Raw genomic sequence first — 24,081 nt, 5'->3', positions numbered from 1 at the left:
AAAAATACCCCTCTCACCATGGGAGTGAACTTCCATGGCAGGGGGGGCATTAGACATTTTTCACTACCCCTTACCTCCATTGTTTTCCAAATGGTGACAGGTAGTGAACACTGACCTGTATGTCCGCACATCTAAATTAGGTGGGCACATATAGAGGTCAAGCCACAGATGGCCTCACTGCGTCGGGACATGAGAGGGGTGCCACCATGCCAGAGATGTAGTCTTCCCCACAATTATACTGATGTTCTGTCGGTGTGTGTGTATATATATATATATATATATATATATATATATATATATATATATATATATATATATATATATATATATATATATATATATATATATATATATATATATATATGCCTGAGCATCTTAATCTTCATGGTAAAGATACTCTGTCACCATTGCAATGGAGTATCCTTATCACCAAGGTATACCTCTTGTACTTGTTTTTTAAAGTTAATCCACCACTTACACTTTTTGGTTTTAGCACCTCCAGAAATGCTAGCTTCAAAGCACAAATTCTCATAACAGTTCCTGAATACTGATACCAAGACTACTGAAGGTGAGCCATAAAGCCACGTCAAGGCACCAACCATTTTATGGTCCATTCACATGCCATTCACGCACCACACACAAGACTTTCATACTTCCAGCCACATGCCCAATCCAACAAATCAGTACACTCACCTCAATATGCTGCCCCCATTCAAGGGCCCATCACATTCATATGCGACAAGACAAAATCCCCAGTCATGAATACCTCTCAACTAGTCATCAACCGAACACAACACAAAATAAACAAACCTCTATAAACACATTTCCAGACATGTTGACAGGTGGTGCATCATAAGTCTTCACAAATGAATAAACCGTTTGACTATATTTTTACCACCTGTCAAATAACTGTGTCCATTCTGAACATTATCGAACGCATGCCTAGTGAACTTTTACTAATACCTTTAACTGCAGCCACATGAGGCTCAGGAAGACATGTCCTACATTCGTCATTAGTGCACTCACTGTAGTAAAATGAACTCCTTCCAGTTTGTGCATGCAAGTTAGGGGTGTCTGAGAATGACTTCTGAGGACTACATTGCTTGTATTGAGTGAGAACATTTACCTTTGAAACTAAGGCAAACATGCTGGGAAATGCTGCCCAAGTTCCAAAACAGCACACCATAACCTACGAAGAATGTTAGTTTTTGACACACAGGGTAGTCAGTGAGAAGGTAGCATGTCACATCCACTGTTATGTGCAGTGCTCTGACTGTTATGCACTTGTCATAGCGTAAACTAAACATATACTAAGTTCTGACAGAAGATGAACATGGCAAGCAGGACACACATTTTACCCACATGTAGCGTTGGGTGCAGAGTTTAACAATTTTTTTTGTGATACACTATCACCCGAGAGGTTATCCTGCAAGAACAGTCAAAGGTGAATTAATTTTGTTGAAGAGCCAAGTGTTCAACTTTGAGTGGAATGCACTATGTTTAGAGATGGTGCATATGTATAGAGGGAGGTCATTCCACCCTTTTGGAGCCAATTAGAAGTCACTTCTCATTGTTATGGTGCTGGGTATGTATTGACTGTGTACGAGTCCAGATGAGCAAATGTGTCTGGAAGGTTTATGAAATCTGAGTTGGTATTGAGGTATGCTGGACCGATGCTGTACAAGGCTTTGAATGTGTGTCTCAGGAGTTTGAAAGAAGCTGCGGTTTGGGGTCAGGAAAGTGGCGTGAGGTGCAGGGTTTGCGTGTATGTTAAGATGTTGAGAGAGGAGGCTGCTTGCTATGTTCTTTACGGTTTGGAGTCATCTGCTTAGTTGAGTGACGGAGTAATTCAGTATTGGGGTGAGTGCATCACCAATGGGTTTGAATCCATAGGTGAAGATAAAGTGATGGCATGTGTATCTGTACTACCTTTACTATCTGCATTCTACTGGTGCAGTATCTCTGTGAAAGAACATGTAGCCTAAGCTTTTCCTACACTTTCATGTCTCAAACCTCATCTAAGTCCCAATCAATATGCTTGCCAAGTGAACCTATAATAAAGCCTTCCATCTCTAGCTACTTGAAGCGCGAGAACATGTGTCTTTCATGCACCTTCAGCACACTCACTGTGTTAAATCCAACTCCTTCCAGTTTGTGGATGCAAGTTGGGGGTGTCTGAGAATGCCTTCTGGGCCTACATTCCTCAAATTGAGTGAGCATATCTACCTTTGAAACAGAGGTAAACATGTTGTGGAATACGGCTTAAGTTCCCTAAAGTAATAAGCCAAACAAATGTCCTAAGGGACTCATCACTGACACTTCTTTTGCTTTGAAAGCGTGAAAACTCAATTAGTAACTTTTATCATAACTAATGTTATTCAGAAAGGGTAGAGGGCACAATATCTTGTATGATTGGTTTCACATTTTTAGTATAACTTACTATGCTTATTGTGGTTCTCGTGGGCAATTAGGGTGATCCTTGTGTTGTATACGTAAGTTACCTAAAAAGAACTTGACAATGCAGACAAGACTTTACATTCTTACCACACAGGGTACTGCATGACAACATGGCTTATCTTCCATCCACCATTATGTTCAGCTTGGGGACTATAATGCACTTGTCAATCGGCAAGCAGAACAACTACCACTTTCTAACAGCGGATAAAGGTGTCGAGCGGGCCATAAGCAAGTCCATGATTTCCTCAAGTAGAGGAACAAAAATTCTATGGCAGCTTGCCTAGTGAGGTAATGGCCCATGGAAGGTAGGTATCCATGCACAGCCATTGAAAGGTTTACTTTACGGTAGCTCGTCCTCAGCCAATTTCCCAATACTTCACTATTGTTTGGTACAACATAAGGCTGTTTGGTACAACATAAGGCAAGTAGGAAAACACAGGGCTGGCTGAGATGAGTACTGGGGACAGCAAACATGACTCTCTAGTAGCTTTCCTTGCTTAGAGCAGACTCTACAACAACAACATGGTTGAGTCTTTTTTGCAGTTTCAGGAATGCAGTTGCCAACGTGTCAATCCTGCAGCCTTGTCACGTCCTCCAGAGCATAAAGTGGAAGCTGCTGCTTCGATAGCAGTAAGACTTTTAATGACGGTCAACTGCAAGTCAAGGAAAGACATGAGTCTTCCTGTGGTGGTCTGACAATACACAACACACACACTGCATGCTGCCTTCTGGATCTAGTGGGTAAACAGCTTCTTATACCAAGTGTGAGTTGTACGACTCGCATTGTATGACTGTAAAACCTGGTCATTCTTATCCACTCTGCCCATGTGCTTGTTGTAATCAAGTATAAAGGTCGGCTTGTGAACATCGGCCATCTGACTGCAAATTGTGACCAGGGAAGTACTCATCATGAATTGTAGTGAGCATGTACACATCACACCTTGCAGTGAACTTGACTGCGAGAAGTCCGTTGGAGTGCAACTCAGTGCTCTGGGATTATTGGAGCTTCTTACAAACAAGCTCCTGTGGGAAACCTTTGCGGTGACAATGAACTGTACTGCATGCCACAGTGCCAGCTTTGTACAGCTCACTGAACAGCTCTACTCCAGTGTAGAAGTTGTCTGCATAAAGGTTACAAACTTTGTGAAGGAGTGGCTAAATAGGTTGCCAAACAATCTTTCCTGTGACTCCTAGTGTGGGAGGGCAAACCTACAGGGTTTAAAATGGAGTCCCTCCTTGTATACTCTCTCAAGCTGTACACATAGCCAGTAGAGCTCTCCCACAGCATGTACAACTTGATGCCATAGTGCGCTCTTTTGCTTGCTACGTACTGCCTGAACAGTAGTCGCCCTTTGTACAGGATCAAGGACTCACTGATAGCTATAGTCTTTCCAAGAGTATTCATCTCTGGAAACCTGGCTGTTATGGTCTGGATGGTCCTGGGGCAATGTAGCAGAATTGTCATTGAAATGCAGCATGCGCTGCAATAGCAAAAACAATCTCTGCTCATGTACGGTGCGAAAATGGGTGTTACCCACACTGTGCGAGTTAATGAGAAGGACTGCAAGCTTGGTATGTACACTTACCCCGTTTTGAGCGTAAGGCCCAAAAATTGCTTCTGCTCCTTAGATGAAGTGGGAGTCTACTGGTGTGCCCTAGAATTAAGCCATAGAGTGGCTCCATATTCAGTCAGAAATAGTTATGCATGCAAATTTGTTAGCTGCACAATTTGCACAAGGAAGTCAACATCCAAAAAAATATGAACGTGGTCAATTGGCAAAAAATTGGCTGTATTGACTTTACATCCAGCATCTCCAGTGAACGGCAGAATTTGGGGCTGTCTAGAGAGGTTGCTGTCTGTGTGTGCTGCTGCACATGCCCACTGTCTGTGTTTGCCTACCCAGCATAATCTGTCTGATGCACAGTTTGCTTGCGAAGGTACAGCAATACTGCCATCATCATGTCCAGCAGAAGCGCTGGAAGACGAGTCGTCTGGTGGAACTCTGCCCAACTGAAAAATCACTTCCAGAATCAGCTCCATTTTCCTCTCTCTCATATGCCGTTTTAGTATCTGCTGTCTCAGTCTCTGAGCCTGCCTCAGAGCTGTTCTCCATAGCCCGAGTTAGGGTCTGGGCAGCAGTCATCCACTGAGACACCATCTCTGTTGATTGGCTAAAACCTTCCTTCTAAAACACTGTCCTATGTAGAAGGCAGAAGTAATATTCTAAACCTGTCAGCGGTTGGGTGTGTCTGTGAGATGTGTGCAACAGTAAATAATAACAAGCATTTGCAATGCAACGGGTCTCGCGTTTGCTCATGTTAGAGCTGATAGCGTTGTAAACTCCTAACCCAACTTTTCACCTATCGGCAAAAGTGCATTTATGTACGTAACCCAAAAAAGTACAATTAACTGTGTAAAGCGCTCGACTTCTGCCAAGCGAAATCGTGCTAGTAAATTAGAGAAAAAGTAGTCCACGAGCCGGACAGAAAACAGCGAGCCTTGCATGTTTTCTGTACTTGGTCGTTGCGCTTGAGGAGGGCTAGCCACCGGTAAAAGGCATGACGTATGCATGCCTTCAACTAATGAAAGCAAGCAGATTTTAATAGGTAAGCCCCGGAACCAATGAAAAACACTGCATGACGTCGACAGGGCTCCGAGCCCTTTTCTAAATCCTAAAGCGTCTTGCTGCGATACGCATGCGCGAGCGCATGCAACGCAGGCTCGACCCTAAAAAGCCTTTCACCACTCCAGACACAGTATTACAGCTTTGGATTGGTAAAACAAAGAATGAGCAAAAGCAACCCCTGACGTGTTTCGCTGTCATTATAGCTCTTCAGAGAGGTTTAGCTTTGCCCAGAAACAAGGGAACACCCAGTATAAGTCAAAACAAAACCCTTTCAGGGTTAGAGTGACACATATGTATGCCAAAAAGCAGAGAGAACTCTGGGTGGTTCCCAAGTTTAGGTGGAGAGCACTTCCAGTAAGGAGCACCCTGCAACACCAATGGCACACTAGATTTGCTCTCCTCAAATGTCTGTTTTTGTAGCAAGAAAAACAAACATCTGAGGTGAGCAAATTTTGAGTGTTAGGGTGTGGTTATTGTGTAATACAAAATTAACATTTCGATTCTTATTGTGTGGATGCTTGTGTCTTTAGAATATCGAGAACCAACAGCTGCATTATCAGCTTTAAACCATATTACATCTTACACGTCAACAGAAAGTTGGATGCAAAAGTAAATTATATTTTGGCCTGCAGTAGGATATGTTTTGTGTGACATTGTTCCTCCTGTGATATCTTAATATGGATTTTTCTCGTTTTTGTGTGGGTAAAAATTTTTTTGGGGAAGCGAATGGCTTGTCTGTTTTCTGAAATATATTAGGATGGGTCTTTTAAACTATTAAATTTAAAATTACTTGCCCTTGGACATAAAGGATAGAATACGCCTAGGCTGACGCAGCCTGGGGTCACAGACTGGACAGGAAAAAGACCATCTTTTGAAATGGATATGCAACAGAGTTTAGGAAAGAACCTAAACTCCCATTATGCATGTGCTGCAGTACAGTTGTGTTCGCAGAATGAAAGTCTGCAATTGGCTGGGACTTGACAATCCCATGCACACCCATGTTTGTTGTGCATTCCAAAATTAGCCTCTCATTTCTTTCGGCTGCGCACACCAAGTCCTTTTTTGGACTCTGGGGTTGTAACTGAGCATTTCAGCCTCTCCTTTAGCTCCTACTCTCACACCTGCTCATAATAAATCCTCCAATTCCCCTCTCTGCCCCAAACCTACATCTTCTGCATCACTGTACCCTATTGGGAGGCTTTATCCACAAGCTTTAGATTCAGCACTAGGCTGAGCCTTACAGTATGCTTGCTACTGCCCTATAAGCAGTGTTCACAATATACTTGTCATTTTCTTTAGGTGAAAGAGAAGTCCATTTGTCCCTGAAAGTCCCATAACAGCATCCCCCTTTGTGCCTTTCGTTTAGGTTCACTGTGCAACTTTATCGAGTTATTACTATATCCATGAATGCTTTCTCTTATGTGTAGTATCTTCCCTAGTCTGGTACCCGCCAATGACTAGGCCACACACAGAGCTGTAAATCACACGTCTTTATTCCTCTGCATCTACATATGAATCCCAACATTCTAAACCAAGCTTTCATTACATTTTATTCTACTGATTACGTCACACTGATATGGGGTCTGCGGGGAGTCAGAAAGGTTACATTCGCAATCATGCAAGACACTACATTTCCCCTTCTGTCAACTGAAAAATTAAATTTTTTCAAGAAAAAGATTCGACATACACAAATATCTATATATGTAGAAACATGCAAAAAAAAAGCAGAGAGAACTCTGGGTGGTTCCCAAGTTTAGGTGGACAGCAGCTCCAGTAAGGAGCACCCTGCAACACCAGTAACAAGCTAGATTTGCTCTCTTCAAATATCTGTTTTACTAGCAAGCGTACGACTGGCACCTGAATAAGGAAGTAGGTTTTAGGCCCAGAAGGAGAGGCTCATGCTTTTTAATCCTTGCGGTACAATGCGATTGTCTGCCTTCCAATTCTATACCTACTAAATACAATTAGACTTTAAAATGCATCCACACTGGGAAAAGGGCTTCACGTTATTTAACTTAACCGCCTACATACTTACCTCCGAACATTGTCTTTTTACTGGTAAGCACACCCTTGGCGTGAAAAAGCAACGCTCACAAGATGAAACTTGCAACTGGAATCCACTCTACACCCATTGCACAATTAAGAGGCTAGAGAAACAGCAGCGTGACAAAATACGCATTGAAAATAAAAATGTGTCACCCAGACACTGTACAAGCAAAAACTAAAAGTGGCACTAGAACGGTATCAGCGCTAACTAGCTCAATGTATCTGCAGTTTTGGGAATCAATGACTTTTACCGTCACATTAGAGACAAAGGAAACTTTCCCTTTGCTGTAATGAAGAAATGCAGAACACTGGGCACTAGTGTTTTCAGCTGAATAACGTCTCTGTTTGAAATTAGTACTATGGTAAGGTAGTCTGTCAGTGGCCGTACTCGTCTAGGCACTTTCACGGTGTCCCACTAAGTCACAAATCTACGGAGACTCGTCTCTCTACAAATTTCAGGCAGTTCTTCTAAAAAATATACAATATTTTTTTTTTTCTAAAAACATGCTACAATAAATGTAATTTGAGAATATGCTTCGTGAAAAAATCACAATGAACACATATTAATGTTGCGTTGTCAATCGTCTTGAACCAGATGAAAGGTCCACCGACTTCAGGCTTACCTTCAGTCTCCGGATAAATAGATGACAAAATCCAATTGCCCCACTCTAGCTTCCTCAAGGACTACATCCCATTACCTTACAGTAAAAAAAACAATGCAAGGGGTCTCGCGTTTGCTCATGTTAGAGCTGATCGCGTTGTTAACTCCTAACCCGACTTTTCACCTATCGGGCAAAAGTGCATTTATGTACACAACCCGAAAAAGTGAAATTAACTATGTAAAGCGCTCGACTTATGCCAAGCGAGATCGCACTCGTAAATTAGAGAAAAAGTAGTCCACGAGCCCGATGGAAAACAGCGAGCCTCGCATGTTTTCTGTACTTGGTCACTGCGCTCGAGGAGGGCTAGCCACCGGAAAAGGCATGACGTATGCTTGCCTTCGACTAATGAAAGCAAGCAGATTTTATTAGGCAAGCCCACGAACCAATAAAAAACACTGACGTGAAGTTGACAGGGCTCCGAGCCCTTTTCTAAATACAAAAGCGTCTCGCTGTGATACGCATGCGCGAGCGCATGCAACGCAGGCTCGACCCTAAAAAAGTAGCTTTTCAATTAATCAGCAGGATCTCCAAAAACACTAAAGAAGAAAATAGAAAGTATTACTTCACCCTGCCACATATCCTATACCAAAGCATACTTTTGCCATGCCTTATGCCAAACTTTATTATTGAGGGACCTGCTGGCCCACTGCCAGTATAAAAGTAATTTTCCTGAAGCTACAAATCTGTCTTTGATCTCAAGAAGTACACATTCACATAGTAGCCTCTGCAACTTTATGCACAGGTGTGCTCCTTGTGAAAACTCTCAGTGCTAGAGATAATAGAATCATGTGGCATGAGAGCACCGAATTATGCAACATGATTGACTAAACTATGCAGCATAATGCAGCACTTTTTTGTATAGTAATACTTAATTATTTTATGATTTGCAAACCCGGTAATACTGTCTGGGCAAACATTTCTCCTCACTAGTATCAGTTCATCAAGCAAATGCAGAAGTAAGTAGCTGAAAGAACTATTCAACCTGTGCATAGGCACTTCCACTGCATGCAAACATGTTGCCACATCCTTCCATAACCTTGTCTATTACGGTGTCATTGTAGCTCAGATTGTGGTTTGCATGTTAGAGGCTGTATGGTTCACTTAGATAACTGTACAGGGCTTCTGCTCTCAGGAAGCGAGCAGTGCAGTTAAAGTATGCATGCAAATAGGAGTCAGGAAGTGTTGCTTTGGCATATGGCTGTCCATCCCTGGGTCTCCAAGTTTGGATTTGCATAAAGTACATGGCAGGTGCCGCCTCAAGGGAAGCCCATCACTGAAAGGGTATGCAGAAATCCTTATTGCTCATTCAGATGGTCAGGCCAGCAACACAAATGTAAACAAGGTATCATTTTAATATAAAGAGTTTCAACATATTTTACATACCACTATTGAAGCACACCGTATAAGTTGCCGTTTCAATTTGTAAATAATGGTGGTAATTTATGAGTATTGTATTGATGTCTTAACCGTGCTCTCACGGGAAGAAAAAATCAGGTGGCTTGAGCTATTGAGTTTTCTGGTTTGTGGACTCGGATGCTACTCTTTCTGCATGACACAGGAAACAACGAGCAATAATATAGCATGAGGTAAAACAAAAACCAGTGTGATTTTCTGATTAGAAGAGAGGTATGTTTGAATCCTACTAAGGATGCTTCATATGCATTTGTTTATTTACGTAACAACCCTTTGGACAACTTCTATGTAACAGAATGGATTTAAATGCTATTTAAGACCTTTAAACTTATTATGACCCTTACTCATTTGGTAGTTAGTTTTTAGTAATAGAGTTAATTTTTAGCACAAACTCAGGTTGGGCGTTTTACTTTATTTGAAACTGTATAAAAAGGAGCTCACAATGTGTCCACAGGGAGCTACCTAGTTGATCCTTACCCACTGGTCGAAGAGGGTGAGATCTGAAGGGCACAATGTGCTCATACTTTTTTTGATTTAAGTAAAACAGTTCCCTACTTTTTGTGAAAAGACAACCGTCTTGGGCAGTTAATTCCAACAGTTAAAATGCTTCACCTGAAGCGTAAGGCAAAAAGGGAGTGTCCTGAATGGTGAAATTGATGGAGACAGCTAAACAAGCCTTCTTGCCAGGGTGCCTGGTTCCCTGAAAGAAATGTAAATGTGCACAATCAGGCAATCTGCAAATGTAAAGGGTGCTTGGAAGCTGGTATTGGTGTTAATTGATGGAATCACTTGAAGCTTCCTGATGACACACATTTATTCTTTTTCAGTGGTATTGCAAGGCAGTTATTAGCTGAGCTGTGTAGTGTGTGCTTTTAAAAGACAGTTATAGAAAATATTTGCACTACGTACGGTCTGGGTATTAATAAAATCTATACTTTGGAAGCACTTTTTATACAAAACCTTTTTTGCGTATTTTGTAGAAGCCTATATTATACTGTGTGTAATGCAAGCTTAAAAAACTGACTTACATGTTCACAGTGCTTTATTTCACAGACAGGGCCCTCCTAGCTCTAGACATACACAAGTCACTATTCTCCACTGCACGAAACAGAATTCAATTCTGTGGCTTTCTGGTTACACACACACACAGACCTCTGCAGTGCATTACCTGATAGAGGTTTCATAATGTTGACTAGTGCATTTGCCACTGATAAACTTAACTTTTATTAATTTTTCATTTGCATTTGAGTTGTGCAGTATTTCATATGTAGTTACCTGAAGGTGAAAGACTAAAGAAATGTACAGAATATTTTTATTTTTATTTTATTTATGCCTTTGACCCCACCTCCATGTTCCATCATCCCCCCCCCCCACGTGCAGCATCACAGTTCCCCTACTTTTCTTTAATGCACTAAGACTACTGCCCTTACCAGCCTCCCTGTGACAGTAGCTGAAGAACCCTGCCTCTTGGTCGTTTGCCTTCTGTTGTACGACTGCACAGCGTGGCTCCTCTGGCCCTCTTTCCATTTGTGAACTGTTACAAGAGCAGCTGACTCCCTCCTCTGGTCCGTTTTTCTAGCCCTGACTTCTACAATGGGTGCAGAAGCTCCTATTTAGATCTTTTCCTTCATGCACTGGTTGCTGATGGTGGCTTTCCTGGGACTCTGCTTACAGCTCTTCCCTCTCGCCCTGGCTGTTGAATGTGGCTCCTATTTCCATTTCTTCCCTCTCGCCCTGGCTGCTGAATGTGACTCCTATTTCCATTTGTTCCCTCTTTCCCTGACTGCTGAATGTGGCTCCTATTTCTTCCCTCTCGCCCTGGCTGCTGAATGTGGCTCCTATTTCCTTTTTATCCCTCTTGCACTGGCTACTGAATGTGGCTCCTAGTTCTTCCCTCTTGCACTGGCTGCTGAATGTGGCTCCTCTTTCCATTTCATCCCTCTTGCACTGGCTGCTGAATGTGGCTCCTCTTTCCATTTCATCCCTCTTGCACTGGCTACTGAATGTGGCTCCTATTACATCCCTCTTGCACTGGCTACTGAATGTGGCTCCTCTTTCCATTTCATCCCTCTTGCACTGGCTGCTGAATGTGGCTCCTAGTTCTTCCCTCGTGCACTGGCTGCTGAATGTGGCTCCTATTTCATCCCTGTTGCACCGCTGCAGAATGTGGCACCTAATTCCATTTCTTCCCTCTTGCATTAGCCTGTGAATGTGGCTTCTATTTCCGTTTTCCCCCACTTGCACTGGCCGCTGAATGTGGCTCTCCTGGGCCTCAGTTTCCATCTTTTCTTTAACACTGACTTTGGGGCCTTCTTCTCTGATGCTTTATTTGCATTTCTGCCATCTTATATTGGCTAATATTTTGTCATTTTAACAAATGGGAGCACTGCCTGAGAAAAGATTTCACGTTATTAGTATCAATTTAATACCCACATCGAGCAGCAAGCAACAGTTTGAAGGACCTTTCAGTGCGCAAGAGCACGTGCAGCCATGTTTTTTTCGGAACTTTTCATCCGTTTGAGCTAGAATGTGTTGCTAAAATCGGCAGACTATACAGCAGATGATGGATTATTCGGGAAATCCATAAATGTGAGAAAACGCCAAGGCCGCAGGATCGCATCATTCCAGTAGCTATGAATATTGCGGTATTTAAAAAATCCAAAGTCCTTATCTCTGCCTGATCTGATAAAGCCCTCCTAATCCAAGCCACTGCGGTTCGTATTTTGTCTGCGTCTGAATTTCACCTCTCGTGTTACATGGACCTGTCAAAATCCCTAGTCAGGATTTGGCTCTTCTCTCTACCTACCTCAAGTTCGCGTTTGGAGTTTAAGTGCAAAAAAAAAACCTGCCACTCATTAGCTGATCCTCTTATCTCATGGCAGAGTGCACATCCCTGCCTCTGTTCTTCGCCCGCTACCTTCAGGCCTTCAACCGTGTCAGGGATGTGTGGAGCAAGACTGCCCTCTTGCGGCAGTTTGCGGCAGTGCTTTGCAGACTTTCCTTACGGTGAGCTAATACGGGGCCTTTTTTTCACGAGTGAGACACATAAGTAATAAATATATGCGAAATGGTGCTTTTCATTATTTCTATGAATTGTTCATTTTTTTCTCCTGTGGTTTGTTTTGCTATTTACTTATTTTCAATTTGATATTTTCTCTGACTGTCTTATGGCTGTTCTTTCCTTTTTCTTTATGTATTTATTTTTACGTTTGGCGATTCAAACCCCTTGTTAAATGTAAGGAGTTTGGGCGGTCAGCACTTTTAAAGTCACTGGCTTATTTAGGGGGCCCCTTCAGTTGTTGACTTGTGCCGTTTTCAATGTTAGCTTGGTTTACCTCAGAGTAGTCTCACCATCATGGTTTTGATTGTTTGGGAGAAAGTAGTCTGCTGTCTTCTAAGCAATGTTTACATTGTAATGCATGAGAAACTATTTTACACCTGAAAAATATCCTTTCTCACATTTTATCACACGCAGTTCTTTATCTCGTTCATGCTTTAGACAGAAAAACATTTGATCTTTTTTCACGGTTATACACTGATTCATTGAACAGAATTGTTGCTGATGCACCAAGGTCTGTTTTGCTAACGATTTCTTTTAAAGGAATTTTGCATCTCTAACAACCTCAGTCAGCTGCCAGGCTCCTGCCTCTGCGCCGCTTCTGAAATACTAACTCATCGCACCCAGCATCTTTGGGAAAGCCAATAGGTCTGATTATAACTGAAAATGAAAAGCCAGAAGTATAGGCAAATGCTTATTTTGAACGTATTTAAGATTTTCGTTTTGCTTGATTCAGGACACTTCATCGGCAGCAATACTGTTCTCTTGACGGCCTGGTACATACAGCTCGGAATATAAACCTTGTAATTCAGGTACAATTTAAACAATGTTGCGGATTGGGTACAGAGCAGTAATTATCTTGTGGCACTTTCTTGCTCCTTCCCACATCTATTGCACATCAAGAACAGTTCACTTCATGTCCCTGTTCTGTTGCTCTATCAAAAATGTGTGAGTTTCTTGAAGTAGTTTACTTTGCTGTGTGCAGTGTGCACTACACTAAAAAAAATGATGATTTATTCGAGCTAACGTGAACCTCCTGAATGCAGCTCATGTGAGGGCATCTCAGTCTCAAAAGATGTTGGTGGCAGCTGTTTGATCGTCCGGTTTAATGATTGTAAGGTTCTCGTATGCTGCCATGGTGTGAACCTCTCAGTTGCAATGGTGGTGGGGATCTGGCCTATTGCCAGTGCTTGGTCCCTCAGTTCTAATGGCATTGCCTGATTCTAGATTCCGGCATCCTCACTTGTAATACAAAAATATGGTTCTAGGCTGCAGTCAGTGCATTGGGTTCTCCGTTTGAATCAAACAATGCTTCTTGACCTCTTCCAGTTTCCGAGTAAGAGAGCTTTCATTTTGGTTGAGAGAAACGTACCGTTTTTTGCCATTTTGAACCACTGTTTTAACAACCATGAGGTTCTGGTTTGTGTTCAGTATATGGAGCTGTGTAGAGTTTTATTCTGGTGGGGTCCCAGGCAGAGGTGGGCCACGGACTCCACAGTGGCACACCATCCCCACCTAGACAACATTTTAAAGACACTGCAAACCTGGATTCGTAACAACAGACACACTGACTCACTCATTATACAGCTGCTTCAAAGTTTTTAGTAAATAGTTTTGGGACTTCTGTTGGGACGATTATGCCAAGGGAGCCTGAAACAATATTGCTGGGAATGTCTTTAGCAGCGGTAGCTGTACCGCTCAATAACATATCTCATATGCTGTTGCTAGTCAAACATATTTGTGAAAGATTCGTTCAGCGACGCCAAAGATCTAGGCAAGACAAGTATTAGTTCTGTGGGGCTTTCAGTAGGCGCCCTTGGAAATCCACTAATCACACTGGTTATGGCTCTTCTGGGTTTGGAGAAGATAGATCACACTGAGTAGGACACCCCCAAGTAGTTTGGCAAGAGGTAGACCCCTAACTTACTTACATATTCATGGTATCTTTGAGTCCTCAAGCACTCCCTTCAGTCAGGAGATCCCTGCCAGGCAGTATGGAATCTTTAAATATTCCAGATGGTTCTACGCCTCGCCCCCACCCATACCCTGTGGATCACCAAACAATCTCCCATGGTCTAAATAAGGCCATAAATCTCTTCATAGTAAAGTGTAAACCAATGTACATATAATAGCATAGATAAAGTGGCCAGGGGTACACTAGCTTTCTTAGATTATTTGGTTCCCATTTTCATCTATCAAACTGGGACAATTTTCAAGGAAAGAAGGATTTATGTAGTCTGTCGCCTATCACAGCAGCTGATCTCAGTGAAGTGTGCGCAGAAAGTTTTCTTAAGATTAGGGCGTGAAGAAGGCGTGACAGTTTAACCTGCCAACTCAAACCAAGGATGGAGGACGGAAAATAAACTTGCGGTTGTCCGTTGCTCCTCCCACTTTGCAGTCGTAACACTATCAGTCACAGCTCACTGAGATCCGAAGAAGTTTTGGGGGTGACTGAACCCGTTTAGCTCTTTCAGCAGCACTCATCCGGGCAGGTACTTAGAAGAGCGCTTAGGTAGCCTTCGTAAGCAACAATGTGCAGTTTCTGCTGAGCTTCAGTACACCGCGTCTCATCTCAGTGACAGGCACATCTGGTGAGCAGAACAGGCATGCATAGAAAAACATGGCTGTTAGCACTACGAAGCACTGTGTTTTAAGTTCTGACCTTGATAAGAGTTTATCTAGTGAATTATTTCTGCGGATTGGTGTACATGTGTTTATTGGTAGTGCAAGCAATTGTATTTTAATACATGAGATATATATTTCTATGATTTTGTCTCGTATTGATTGTACTTTTCGATTCTATGGATCTATGGATCTAATCTCCGAAATACATTTTCTGTCACTGACTGACTTCTTTTCTCTCTTTTTTGGAGTCCGGGGAACCCCCCCCACTGAGTCATTATTGAAAGGCGGGGGCCTAATCTGGTAATAATATTTAATTTTCCAAGCAGTCGCGGACCCCCTGAAGAGGCTTCGCGGACCCCCAGTGGTCTCTGGACCACAGGCTGGGAACCACTGTGTTAAGCTATGTCCAGGGCAAAATAGTGTAGTAGCCCAACACGGTTTCCTTTAGCCTGGCACATTATACCATTGTGTGTGGCACAGCCCTTTTCTTGTAATTTGTAGCTGAACTGAGGTAGTGTATTGAACTGACTGCCCAGAGCTGGGCAGCGAATTGTGCGTACGTCTCCTACACTGAGCAGTCCTTTGCTTTATTGTGGTAATATCTTTCATTTGAAAGCTTGAAGGAGGCTACTGAACCACAAGGTTGTTATTCTGTGAACACTCATGTAATGCAAGAGTTTGGTAAATCCCTGGAGTAAGGAGCCCTGAATCATCTGCAGATACTTGTATGATATTTCTTTCGCTGATGTTCAGATCTCTCCACTCTGATTCATTCAGCCTCTGTTTACCAGTCACTGACTGCCCCGATCTATTGCCCTTCTCAGGTGCCAGTCGAGAGGTGCCGCTACCTGGTCGGCACTATCATTGGAGAGGGCGATGAGAAGCCCAAAGAAGACTTGGTCAGCCAGTTTGAGAAGTTCGGCTTCAACATCATCACGTTTCCAGAGGTCAGCCATGCAGTGACTAGTACCTTCCCCTACACCACTCCCTTCTCCATCCAACTGGCCACCACTCGCGTCCACTCTGCCCTCAATGAATACATCAAGGTAGGTGCCCGTTACTCTTGTTGAACATTCCTATATATTTTACGTCGGTGATAACCCCAACTTCTGTCACTTTATATATAGCCAAATGTATTGCTATTTTCTTGTTGATTGATTAAACGTTTCTGTTTACAGTGAAACTCACAGTAAAAGTTCAGTGCTTAAGTCACCATACTTAGCAGCGTGTTGTTTGGTGATACTGCTTTGTTGTTGTAGTTAACACCCATGGACTGTTACCATTAGCACGTGACTCCTGTGTTCTAATTGTGGTCCAGCTGGGCCTCTGTATATTGTTTGTCCTCAGAAGATTTTCTCTTCCTTTCCTCGGTATTTTCAAGACTCATCCCTTCTCACAGCTCTAGGGATTGGGAGCTGTGAGAAGAGATGAGTCGACATAGTTGTTGGCATGCAACAAACTATGACCATGGCATATCTCTCTCTCTGTTTTATCCCATCTGCCGTACAGATACCTCAGATCATGTTGATACTCCGTGACAGACCTGGCATGCAGTTATATTTTTTCCTCAAAGCTCTGCAATAACCTCCTCTATGCCTGGGCTGAAGAGTTGCTTTAACTTTTTGTCTGTGTTGTCCTACAGTCATAGTTGGAAGTACCTTTTTTTTTACATCTGCCATTACTTCTTCCTTCACCATTCAATTATCCACTCTATATGCAGCAACACCATTGTCTACTATGATAAATATCTTGATTTCCATGGGTAATGCTTGTTTAATATGTTATTTCACAAAATCCTTTAGTATTGTGGGCTTAGTTTATTCATTTTTGTGATTAGAAAACATTTATTATATTAAAGGTCAAAAACAACATCAATAATCAAATAGTTTACATCATCATACATCCTGTCAGGACAAGATAACATTGTTATTCATAAAGTGTTGTGTATAAATTGTAGGCAGGGAAATGCGTCATTCTGTGTGTGGCCAAGGATGCAAAGATGGCAGATGTGTCATTTCAGGAACCCCTTGGCCTCAGCTGCATCGTCAGTCATCCCTGCCCAGGGCATCAACGAGGACTAAAAGGCAATCAATGCAGTGCTGGTCCCATTGCTGGTCCGAGGGCAGCGTTTACCAACGCTAGTAAATAGGAAGAATAGAGCAGTATACCCAGCGTCCTTGATGGTGGCACTGCGTACACAAAGCCTCAGACTGCCACCCAACCTCGATGCCTGTGTGGGACTGTGGCCTCATACAGGGAAATTGTGGGCGCCATGCTAGAAGAGAGGATGCTGCCTACAGGCTGTACAACCCACTGTACTCAGCTAGCGGGGAAGCATGCCCAGGATGGTGACAAGATGGCAGCCACCTGGCCGTGAGCCCTGCCCGTCATCCCCAAGTGTGGCTTTGAGACTGCTCTGCCTCATGCAGCAAGGGGCAGCACAGACTCTGCTAGAGCCATGGTAGGCCATCTCCAGGACCTACGATGTACGTGAATGTGGGGCCCAGTTACAGAGAGGCCCATCTGGCCAGGACACGGGGTGGGACGGGTTCCAGACCTGTAAAGTGGTGTGAAACAGAGCCAACATAGATGGCAGGCAGAGGGGGCCAGGATTAAATCTTTGTATCCTCTTCACTTCAGTGTGGTTGCATTGAGGGGTAAAAGGAGGAACTTCAAGGTGACGCTGTGGGCTTTGAACATCCCATGAGCTGCACATAGGAGATTAGACTTGAGCATCTGGCCATCCTACTGCTGGCACAGGGGACTGGCAAGGTGCATGGATGGCACGGGGGGACGACCATGGCCCCAACCAAACAGGCCCTGAGGAGGCATGAGCGCCTAGTGGCGAGAATCACAGCACTAGCCCAAATCCCCTAGTAGAAATAGGAGGGACAATATATGACCTCCCCCCTTTCCTACCTGAAGAGGACTTTACCTGCCTTTTCCCTTAGACTGTAACCTCTCGCACAGGGTCTTGACGGGAAGAGAGAATAAAGGAGCTCATCATTACAGATATGCCTCAGCAAAGATCCATCCACAAAGCCAAGACTGAGAAGAGCGCAACAAGGAGGATTAGCACAAACAGTGTGTGGTGAGCAGGGTGATCTCGTCCAGTGTCACCAGATCATTTCTCCTGCAGGAGGTGAAAGACGAGATAATTGCAGTCAAGAATTAACTTCAGGGTGATCTGAACGAAATCCGGAGAGGATGAGCTAAGAGGTATAAATCTCGAGGTTTGTGGAAACTGGGATGCGAAAGACTTAACTCACATTTAAGATCCACATCAGGATAACGATTTGACCAACTTTTTACAGCGGTCTGTGTTGGCTGTATATCATATTACTGAACCATAGACTAAATATATCACACCTGTATATTTGTGGATTCTATGAGGAATTCGTATGCATCTTTGTAGTGTGCAGATTGTTATCAATTTTGTCAAGGAAGTGGGTGTAATAATTGGTTGCCCACTTGGTATTGGGGGGGGGGGGGGGGGGGGGCTGAAAGGGAAGATGCAAAATGTAGCCCCTCCACCGTACTTCCTATCATATCCTGGTGAACCAATATTGAGATTGGGGTAAATGGAAGAAGATATTTTTGAATTTTGCACAGGTCTGCGGATCTAATATAACGTTAGAAAGGAAACTTCCCCTACTAACTCATTGTCTCCGGGCAGAGGGGCAGGAAGTGGCTGAAAATCTACCTGAACAAGAAGTTATTGATGCTCAAGGGCTGAATGAATTTGAAATAGTTTTGATTAGAGAATACGTACAATTCTAGAAAGATTTAATTGTGGGAGAAGGGTGCAGAAGGACAATGGAACAATTGAATAGTATGTTACAGCTTACGCAAGTTAGCACTTTAATCGCAATTTTGGACTTTGTCTGAGGAGAGAAAACAATATCTGCCCGTTGTACATTGTAAATCAGAGAAGGGGAGGAATTATGGATCAAAGGTGAGCCACCCTTGATGAGCTGTGTGGAAGAACTGGGAGGAAAGACGAGACATAAAGCTGTTGTCATTGTGTTAGAGGTGAAGGAATATGCAAAAGTGTATAAAGCTAATGCTTCATTTAACTGAAAGTGCTATCGATGTGACTTGCTTGGTCACATGGCAAATTACACAGTGTCCTGTGATAAAAGTTGTGTGTAATCGCTGTGGCTGTAGGGGGCATTTTGCATAATTTTGAGGGAATGGCATGATTTGGTCACCATCAATGTTAGATAGCTGGCTGCTGCAGAATTCGCCTTCCTATGCACTGTGCTTTTGTGAGTGCGGGTAGAGCTGTGTTGCTGTGTAAGAGAAGGGTAATTGATGTCTATTAGAGTGTTGTGCCTTTGTAAGTACAAGGTGAGCTGTATGCCTGTGTGAGTGCAGGGTAAACTATCCTTTGGGGTATGTAGCCCAATGGCCAGAGCTGCAAATATTGCCAGTGGGGAACCGGGTTTGAGCCCAGGCAGAGAGAGGTAGCTTGTTTTTTAGAGGTAGGAGGTAGCAGTGCCAAGTAAGACGTAGAATGATAGATGTTGCCCATGAAGACCACTGTGGTATTTTTAGGCGCAAGGGAAGATATTGTCGAGATTTCTGATGGCCTGGTATTGATTTAGAAATCGAGAGATTTTGGCAATTTTGGGAATACTGTTTCAGTGATTATGTATGACATGATTTCCTCTCATGATTTGTAGGGATTTACCCAAAGAGTCGTGGGAAGAAATGACTGATGATATTGTGGATCCTTTGAAAGGGAAATATTGTGCTCCATGGAATGGTCTAAATTCACGGATCCTAGAAATGTAGTGAAAATCTTTAGTAATGCTGTCAAGGCTTGTGGTGTTCGTATATGGAATCTGAGCAGGGTGTCCTAGATAACTGTGATAATTTCACAAGTAGAGCTGAGAGGACTAAGCCTACATCAAGGGATCAACCTGAATTTGACCAGAGAAGCATAATTTGGTGCATGCCAGTTCCTATGATGGGCTTCCACGTGGCTCATCTCTGAGAGAACAGACCTTTGCAAAGAAGGAAAAGAAGAATTAGCAAGACTCCTACTTATTTAAAGGACATGTTTTATGGGCGTTCTTAAAGGAGTGGATAGTATTATTTGTTTAGTGGTTGGCATTTTTTGTTGTTTCACAAGGAAAGATGTGTGGTGTGATGTTTGGTCTATTATGCTGTTGCCTGTGACATGGTGTGTTATAGAACCTAATGACTTCACAGAGGAGAGCTCTAGGGATTGACACTTGAAGAGCATTGGTAAATGAAGCGATGATAAACAACAACTACGCTTTACACCCTGCATGCATCTAATCTCTGGGAGATCTTTCAACTGTCACCTGCAGTTTTCAGTAGCACTCTGCGCTCGAGGATGCAGAGGAAGAAAGATAAAAAATAATTTCCGCATGCAGGAGTGGTGCATATATGTGTCTCAGCGTGTCACTTCCAGAGAAGTATGGAGTCTTTGCGGAGCCAAAATGCACCTCTCGTTGGCACACAGAAGCATTGGTGAGAAAATCTCCCCGACGCAGTCTAGCGTCTGGGGTTATTCTTAAGATGAGGAATCTGCAGTTACATAGAGCATTACCAAAGATAAGCGACTTGTTCCTTAGGCATCTTCTGAGCAGTATTGGAAAAAGTCCAATTTAAAGCGTAGAATGTTTGGTCCATTGCAAGGAAATAAGGGGATGCTTATTTCTTGGGCTTATTTTTTGCAGGGATATAAATAACACAATTAAGACACCATTTAAAGAAGAATGTAAAAAGCTTGACCTTTTTTCCTGACAGTTTGGAACTGAGGAATGTGATTTGGCAACTGATCAGTAGATCTCAGTGATCACATGGGAACATACTTCCTCGTTTTGGGTGTTCGGGAACAGAGATGGTTGACACGATGCACCACTGATGCCCAGGGTACATGGCCTTAAAGGGTCACCTGACTTTAATAGGAATCCATCAGGCCTGATTTAGGAACGGAGTTGCTGAGCAGACCTTGAGAGGTTTTAGCAGCAGTATAGCTGCTACATTCTGAAGTAACTAAATATTAGGTAATCTATAATAAGACACAGATAAAATCCATTGCCTTAACCGTGGCAGATGCTAATCAAAACGGTGAGTGCCAAACAGCCACCATCCAATGTTGGAAATAGAAAAATATTTTCCAGCAGATGCAGGCGGAAAAAGGAGGGCAAAAGAGCAGCATCATAGAGTTTCAGGCAAAAACTGGCTTCAAACTGAAGGCCCAAGTTCTGATCAGTATGCATTGGATTGAAATTTGCTCCCAGTACCATGGGCCAGACAGCATGCAACCAAGGGCTTCTCTGTCATTCATCCACCTTAACTGCAGATAGGAGAGAGTGCAGAATACAGGAGCCAAAAGGCTTATCCATTACATACATAACTACTCACTCTGCAAGTAGGAATCAAAGGCATAGGTTCTCTCCTCACCACTGTATACTTTGCCTCTTAGCCTCATAAGAAGCAAAGATAAGCTCTCTCGGCCATGCATTTATGTATGGAACTCATCTGTTCTTTTCCACTTTCACTGCTGCACTCTGTTTTACACCTATTTTTAAAAACATTTTTAGGGACAGTAGCAGTTTCTCATAAGTTTTGGTTCTCAAGCCTTCTTCAAAATGTCATTGCCATTCCGTTTTCTGGTGTGGTATGCTGGGATTCTCTACTCGAAAACGATCTTCTATCTTACTGTAACATATTTCAGTCATATTAGAAGCTTCAAGCCTTTTGTGCCTCCAAAGCCCAGAATGACTACTTAGAGCTGAAAACAGAATCTTTCATTTTCCAGAAGCCTTTGTCGGATATCTGCTTGTCGGGGAAAATAGACCTGTTATTGTTTTTCGCATGCACGTGCATTATTGGGTTTAGAAAACCAATTAAGTAAGCTATATTTTCAATATGCATTCTTTATTGAGTACTATATTGAGTTGCAATGCTGATCACCTCACCAGAGAAAATGTGCACACTTAGCCATACCTAATGTGGCATCACTACATGCCTTCCTCTGGCCTGCCACCTAGCTCCATCTTCAAGATGTGATTCTTGGTTGATTCGGGATGTCCTCAGGAATATATTTTATTAGATGTCTTGCTATCCAATCCTGCTTTCATCCAGACCTTTGGTTCTTGCTTGTAAAATCATCCTAATGTTTTGGAATAGATGGGAGCTTTAATGACTCATCCACTGCTGGTAATGTGTGTTTTCCTATTCCTAAAACACTCCTGCCAGCTTCTGTAAGGCAGTTTTAATATTCTCTCCTGCCAGCTTCAAATCTGGAACTAACGAGGGTGTGATAAGGTGTCCGTGTGGCCCCTAAACCCAGTTTCAGGGCCAAGGTGTGCACAGCTTTGGTTACAGCATTAAATTATAGTCTCCAGTAACATTCATAATTTGAAAAGAATCCTAGGATTAGAAGTAGAAAAGACTGCTTCGGTTTCTTCCTCAATAACAAGCTCTGAGCAACAACAAAAAAACACACATGAATGGGACAGACAGGAAAACCTGAATCGCCTTAGATGTATATGCAGAAAACAATAAACATACCAAGACACCCGGGTGGGATGGTTTTTCTGGTACCCTCACCACCACTCCATCCACAGTTAACAAATATCTACACGTATTTGGCCTACGGGAAATAAGTCTCTCATCATAATATCAAGTCTGTTTTAAAGGTCACAAGAATTAATGACTAATAACAGTGCAACTCACATACAGATGTTCATTCCAGCCTGCAGAGCAATTACAGCCAAGGACACTCTAGAATATGTGTGATTGATTCACAGCCACAATATACATGCATAAAACATCTTTTAACTTGTTGCAGAACTCAGTGATTCATATACATGGGTTGGGGTTAGGATAGAGGGAAGCTCTAGGTCCACTACCTTTTAGGTTTGTTTATTACAGTGCAATGGCAGCGTGCATGTAGGTTAATACCCTGTGCCCACCAAGTGCTGAGCTGACAGCAGCTTTGGCAAGCACACGCTCAGTACTGTGAAGGGCCTGACACTTGAGCTTGGTTTCTTGATGCATATATACATTTGATAAAAACATCAAATCTTACCTTTCAGCAGTATTCAGGATGACAAAAATCACTTTGATAAATTACTTGTTTTATGTTTTTTTACCATTCATTTTACAAAACATACACATTGTTTTAAAGAAAAGCATCAAGATGTTGGAAAATGCTACAGGGCCTGTCAATTGTTAGAAAAGTGCTATAAATACTGCTAACCTAATAATGATTTCATAATAAAATGAATATGTGAACAAATATTAAAAATAAATATTGCAAGTATTAAACAAAATCAACTTATTACAAATGCCATCATAACTCCTTCAGATGTTCTGGGCTGATTTGGAAGATATACAAAATGCATCAGTTTATACCTTCTGTCAGTTTGGAGATGCTGATTGGCCTGTTGTCAGGGTTGGATCTTCATATTTCGATCTAAGTGTCCAAGCTTACTAAGGAGAACAAGTGACCGAATGATTTATACTTGAGGTAGAAAAATAAACCTGCTCTTTAGGCATGAAGTGTTGCCTGATTACAGTTGCTTTTGTATGCAAGGCACATTTGCTTCTACGGATTGTTACACAATGCAAAAAACTTAATAAACCAACAAAGGTTTTGATTCTAAAGAACATCAAAATGATTCTTCCAAGTTTTAAGTGAATTTATACGTCCATCAGCAACAAAAACACCAACTGCACCACCACCAAAATCTGACATTCACCATGATTATATAGAACTCGCTAAATTCATAACAAAAATTAAAACTGCTTATCAGAGAGTGTTGATTCAAACAATACGGGTGGCTATGAGTGAGTTGATTCAGTGAAACCTTCAGCAGTATATCCTGGGTCGTCACCCGAAGTCCAGCAAGAAGGGGATCTCCAGTTTAAGTTTGTCACCCTGCGTCTTCTCTTGCAAAGCAACATATTGCAATCCACTGTATGTGGCCCCCTGGCCCTTTCTTGGTGTTGTGGAGGCGTGATTGAAGAAAGTGGTTGTTGGTCAGGAGATTTGTATGTTTAGAACTCAAATTGATGACAAATTAATGGATCATCTGGGTGTTTGAAGAGAGATGTCCTCATGGGTGACTGACGACCAATATGAGAAATGTGAAGGATACTAGGGTTCTAATGATACCAACTGGAAGAGGTGTAATATTATCTGCCC

At 42.5% G+C, this 24,081-nt stretch overlaps 1 protein-coding gene across 1 annotated transcript in view; it reads left to right on the top strand.

Moving 5' to 3' along the window:
* Positions 1-24,081, top strand: part of TEX264 (testis expressed 264, ER-phagy receptor) — a 511,145-nt gene that overhangs the window by 116,091 nt on the left and 370,973 nt on the right. The window contains exon 2 of the mRNA XM_069206754.1: positions 15,713-15,934. Within this exon, the coding sequence (XP_069062855.1) occupies positions 15,713-15,934 (222 nt within the window). The remainder of the gene's footprint in view (positions 1-15,712; positions 15,935-24,081) is intronic.

This window comes from Pleurodeles waltl, chromosome 9 (assembly GCF_031143425.1).
Source record: "Pleurodeles waltl isolate 20211129_DDA chromosome 9, aPleWal1.hap1.20221129, whole genome shotgun sequence".
NCBI lineage: Eukaryota > Metazoa > Chordata > Amphibia > Caudata > Salamandridae > Pleurodeles > Pleurodeles waltl.
Note: the sequence above shows the minus strand (reverse complement) of the source record. Positions and strands in the feature narration are given on the sequence as shown.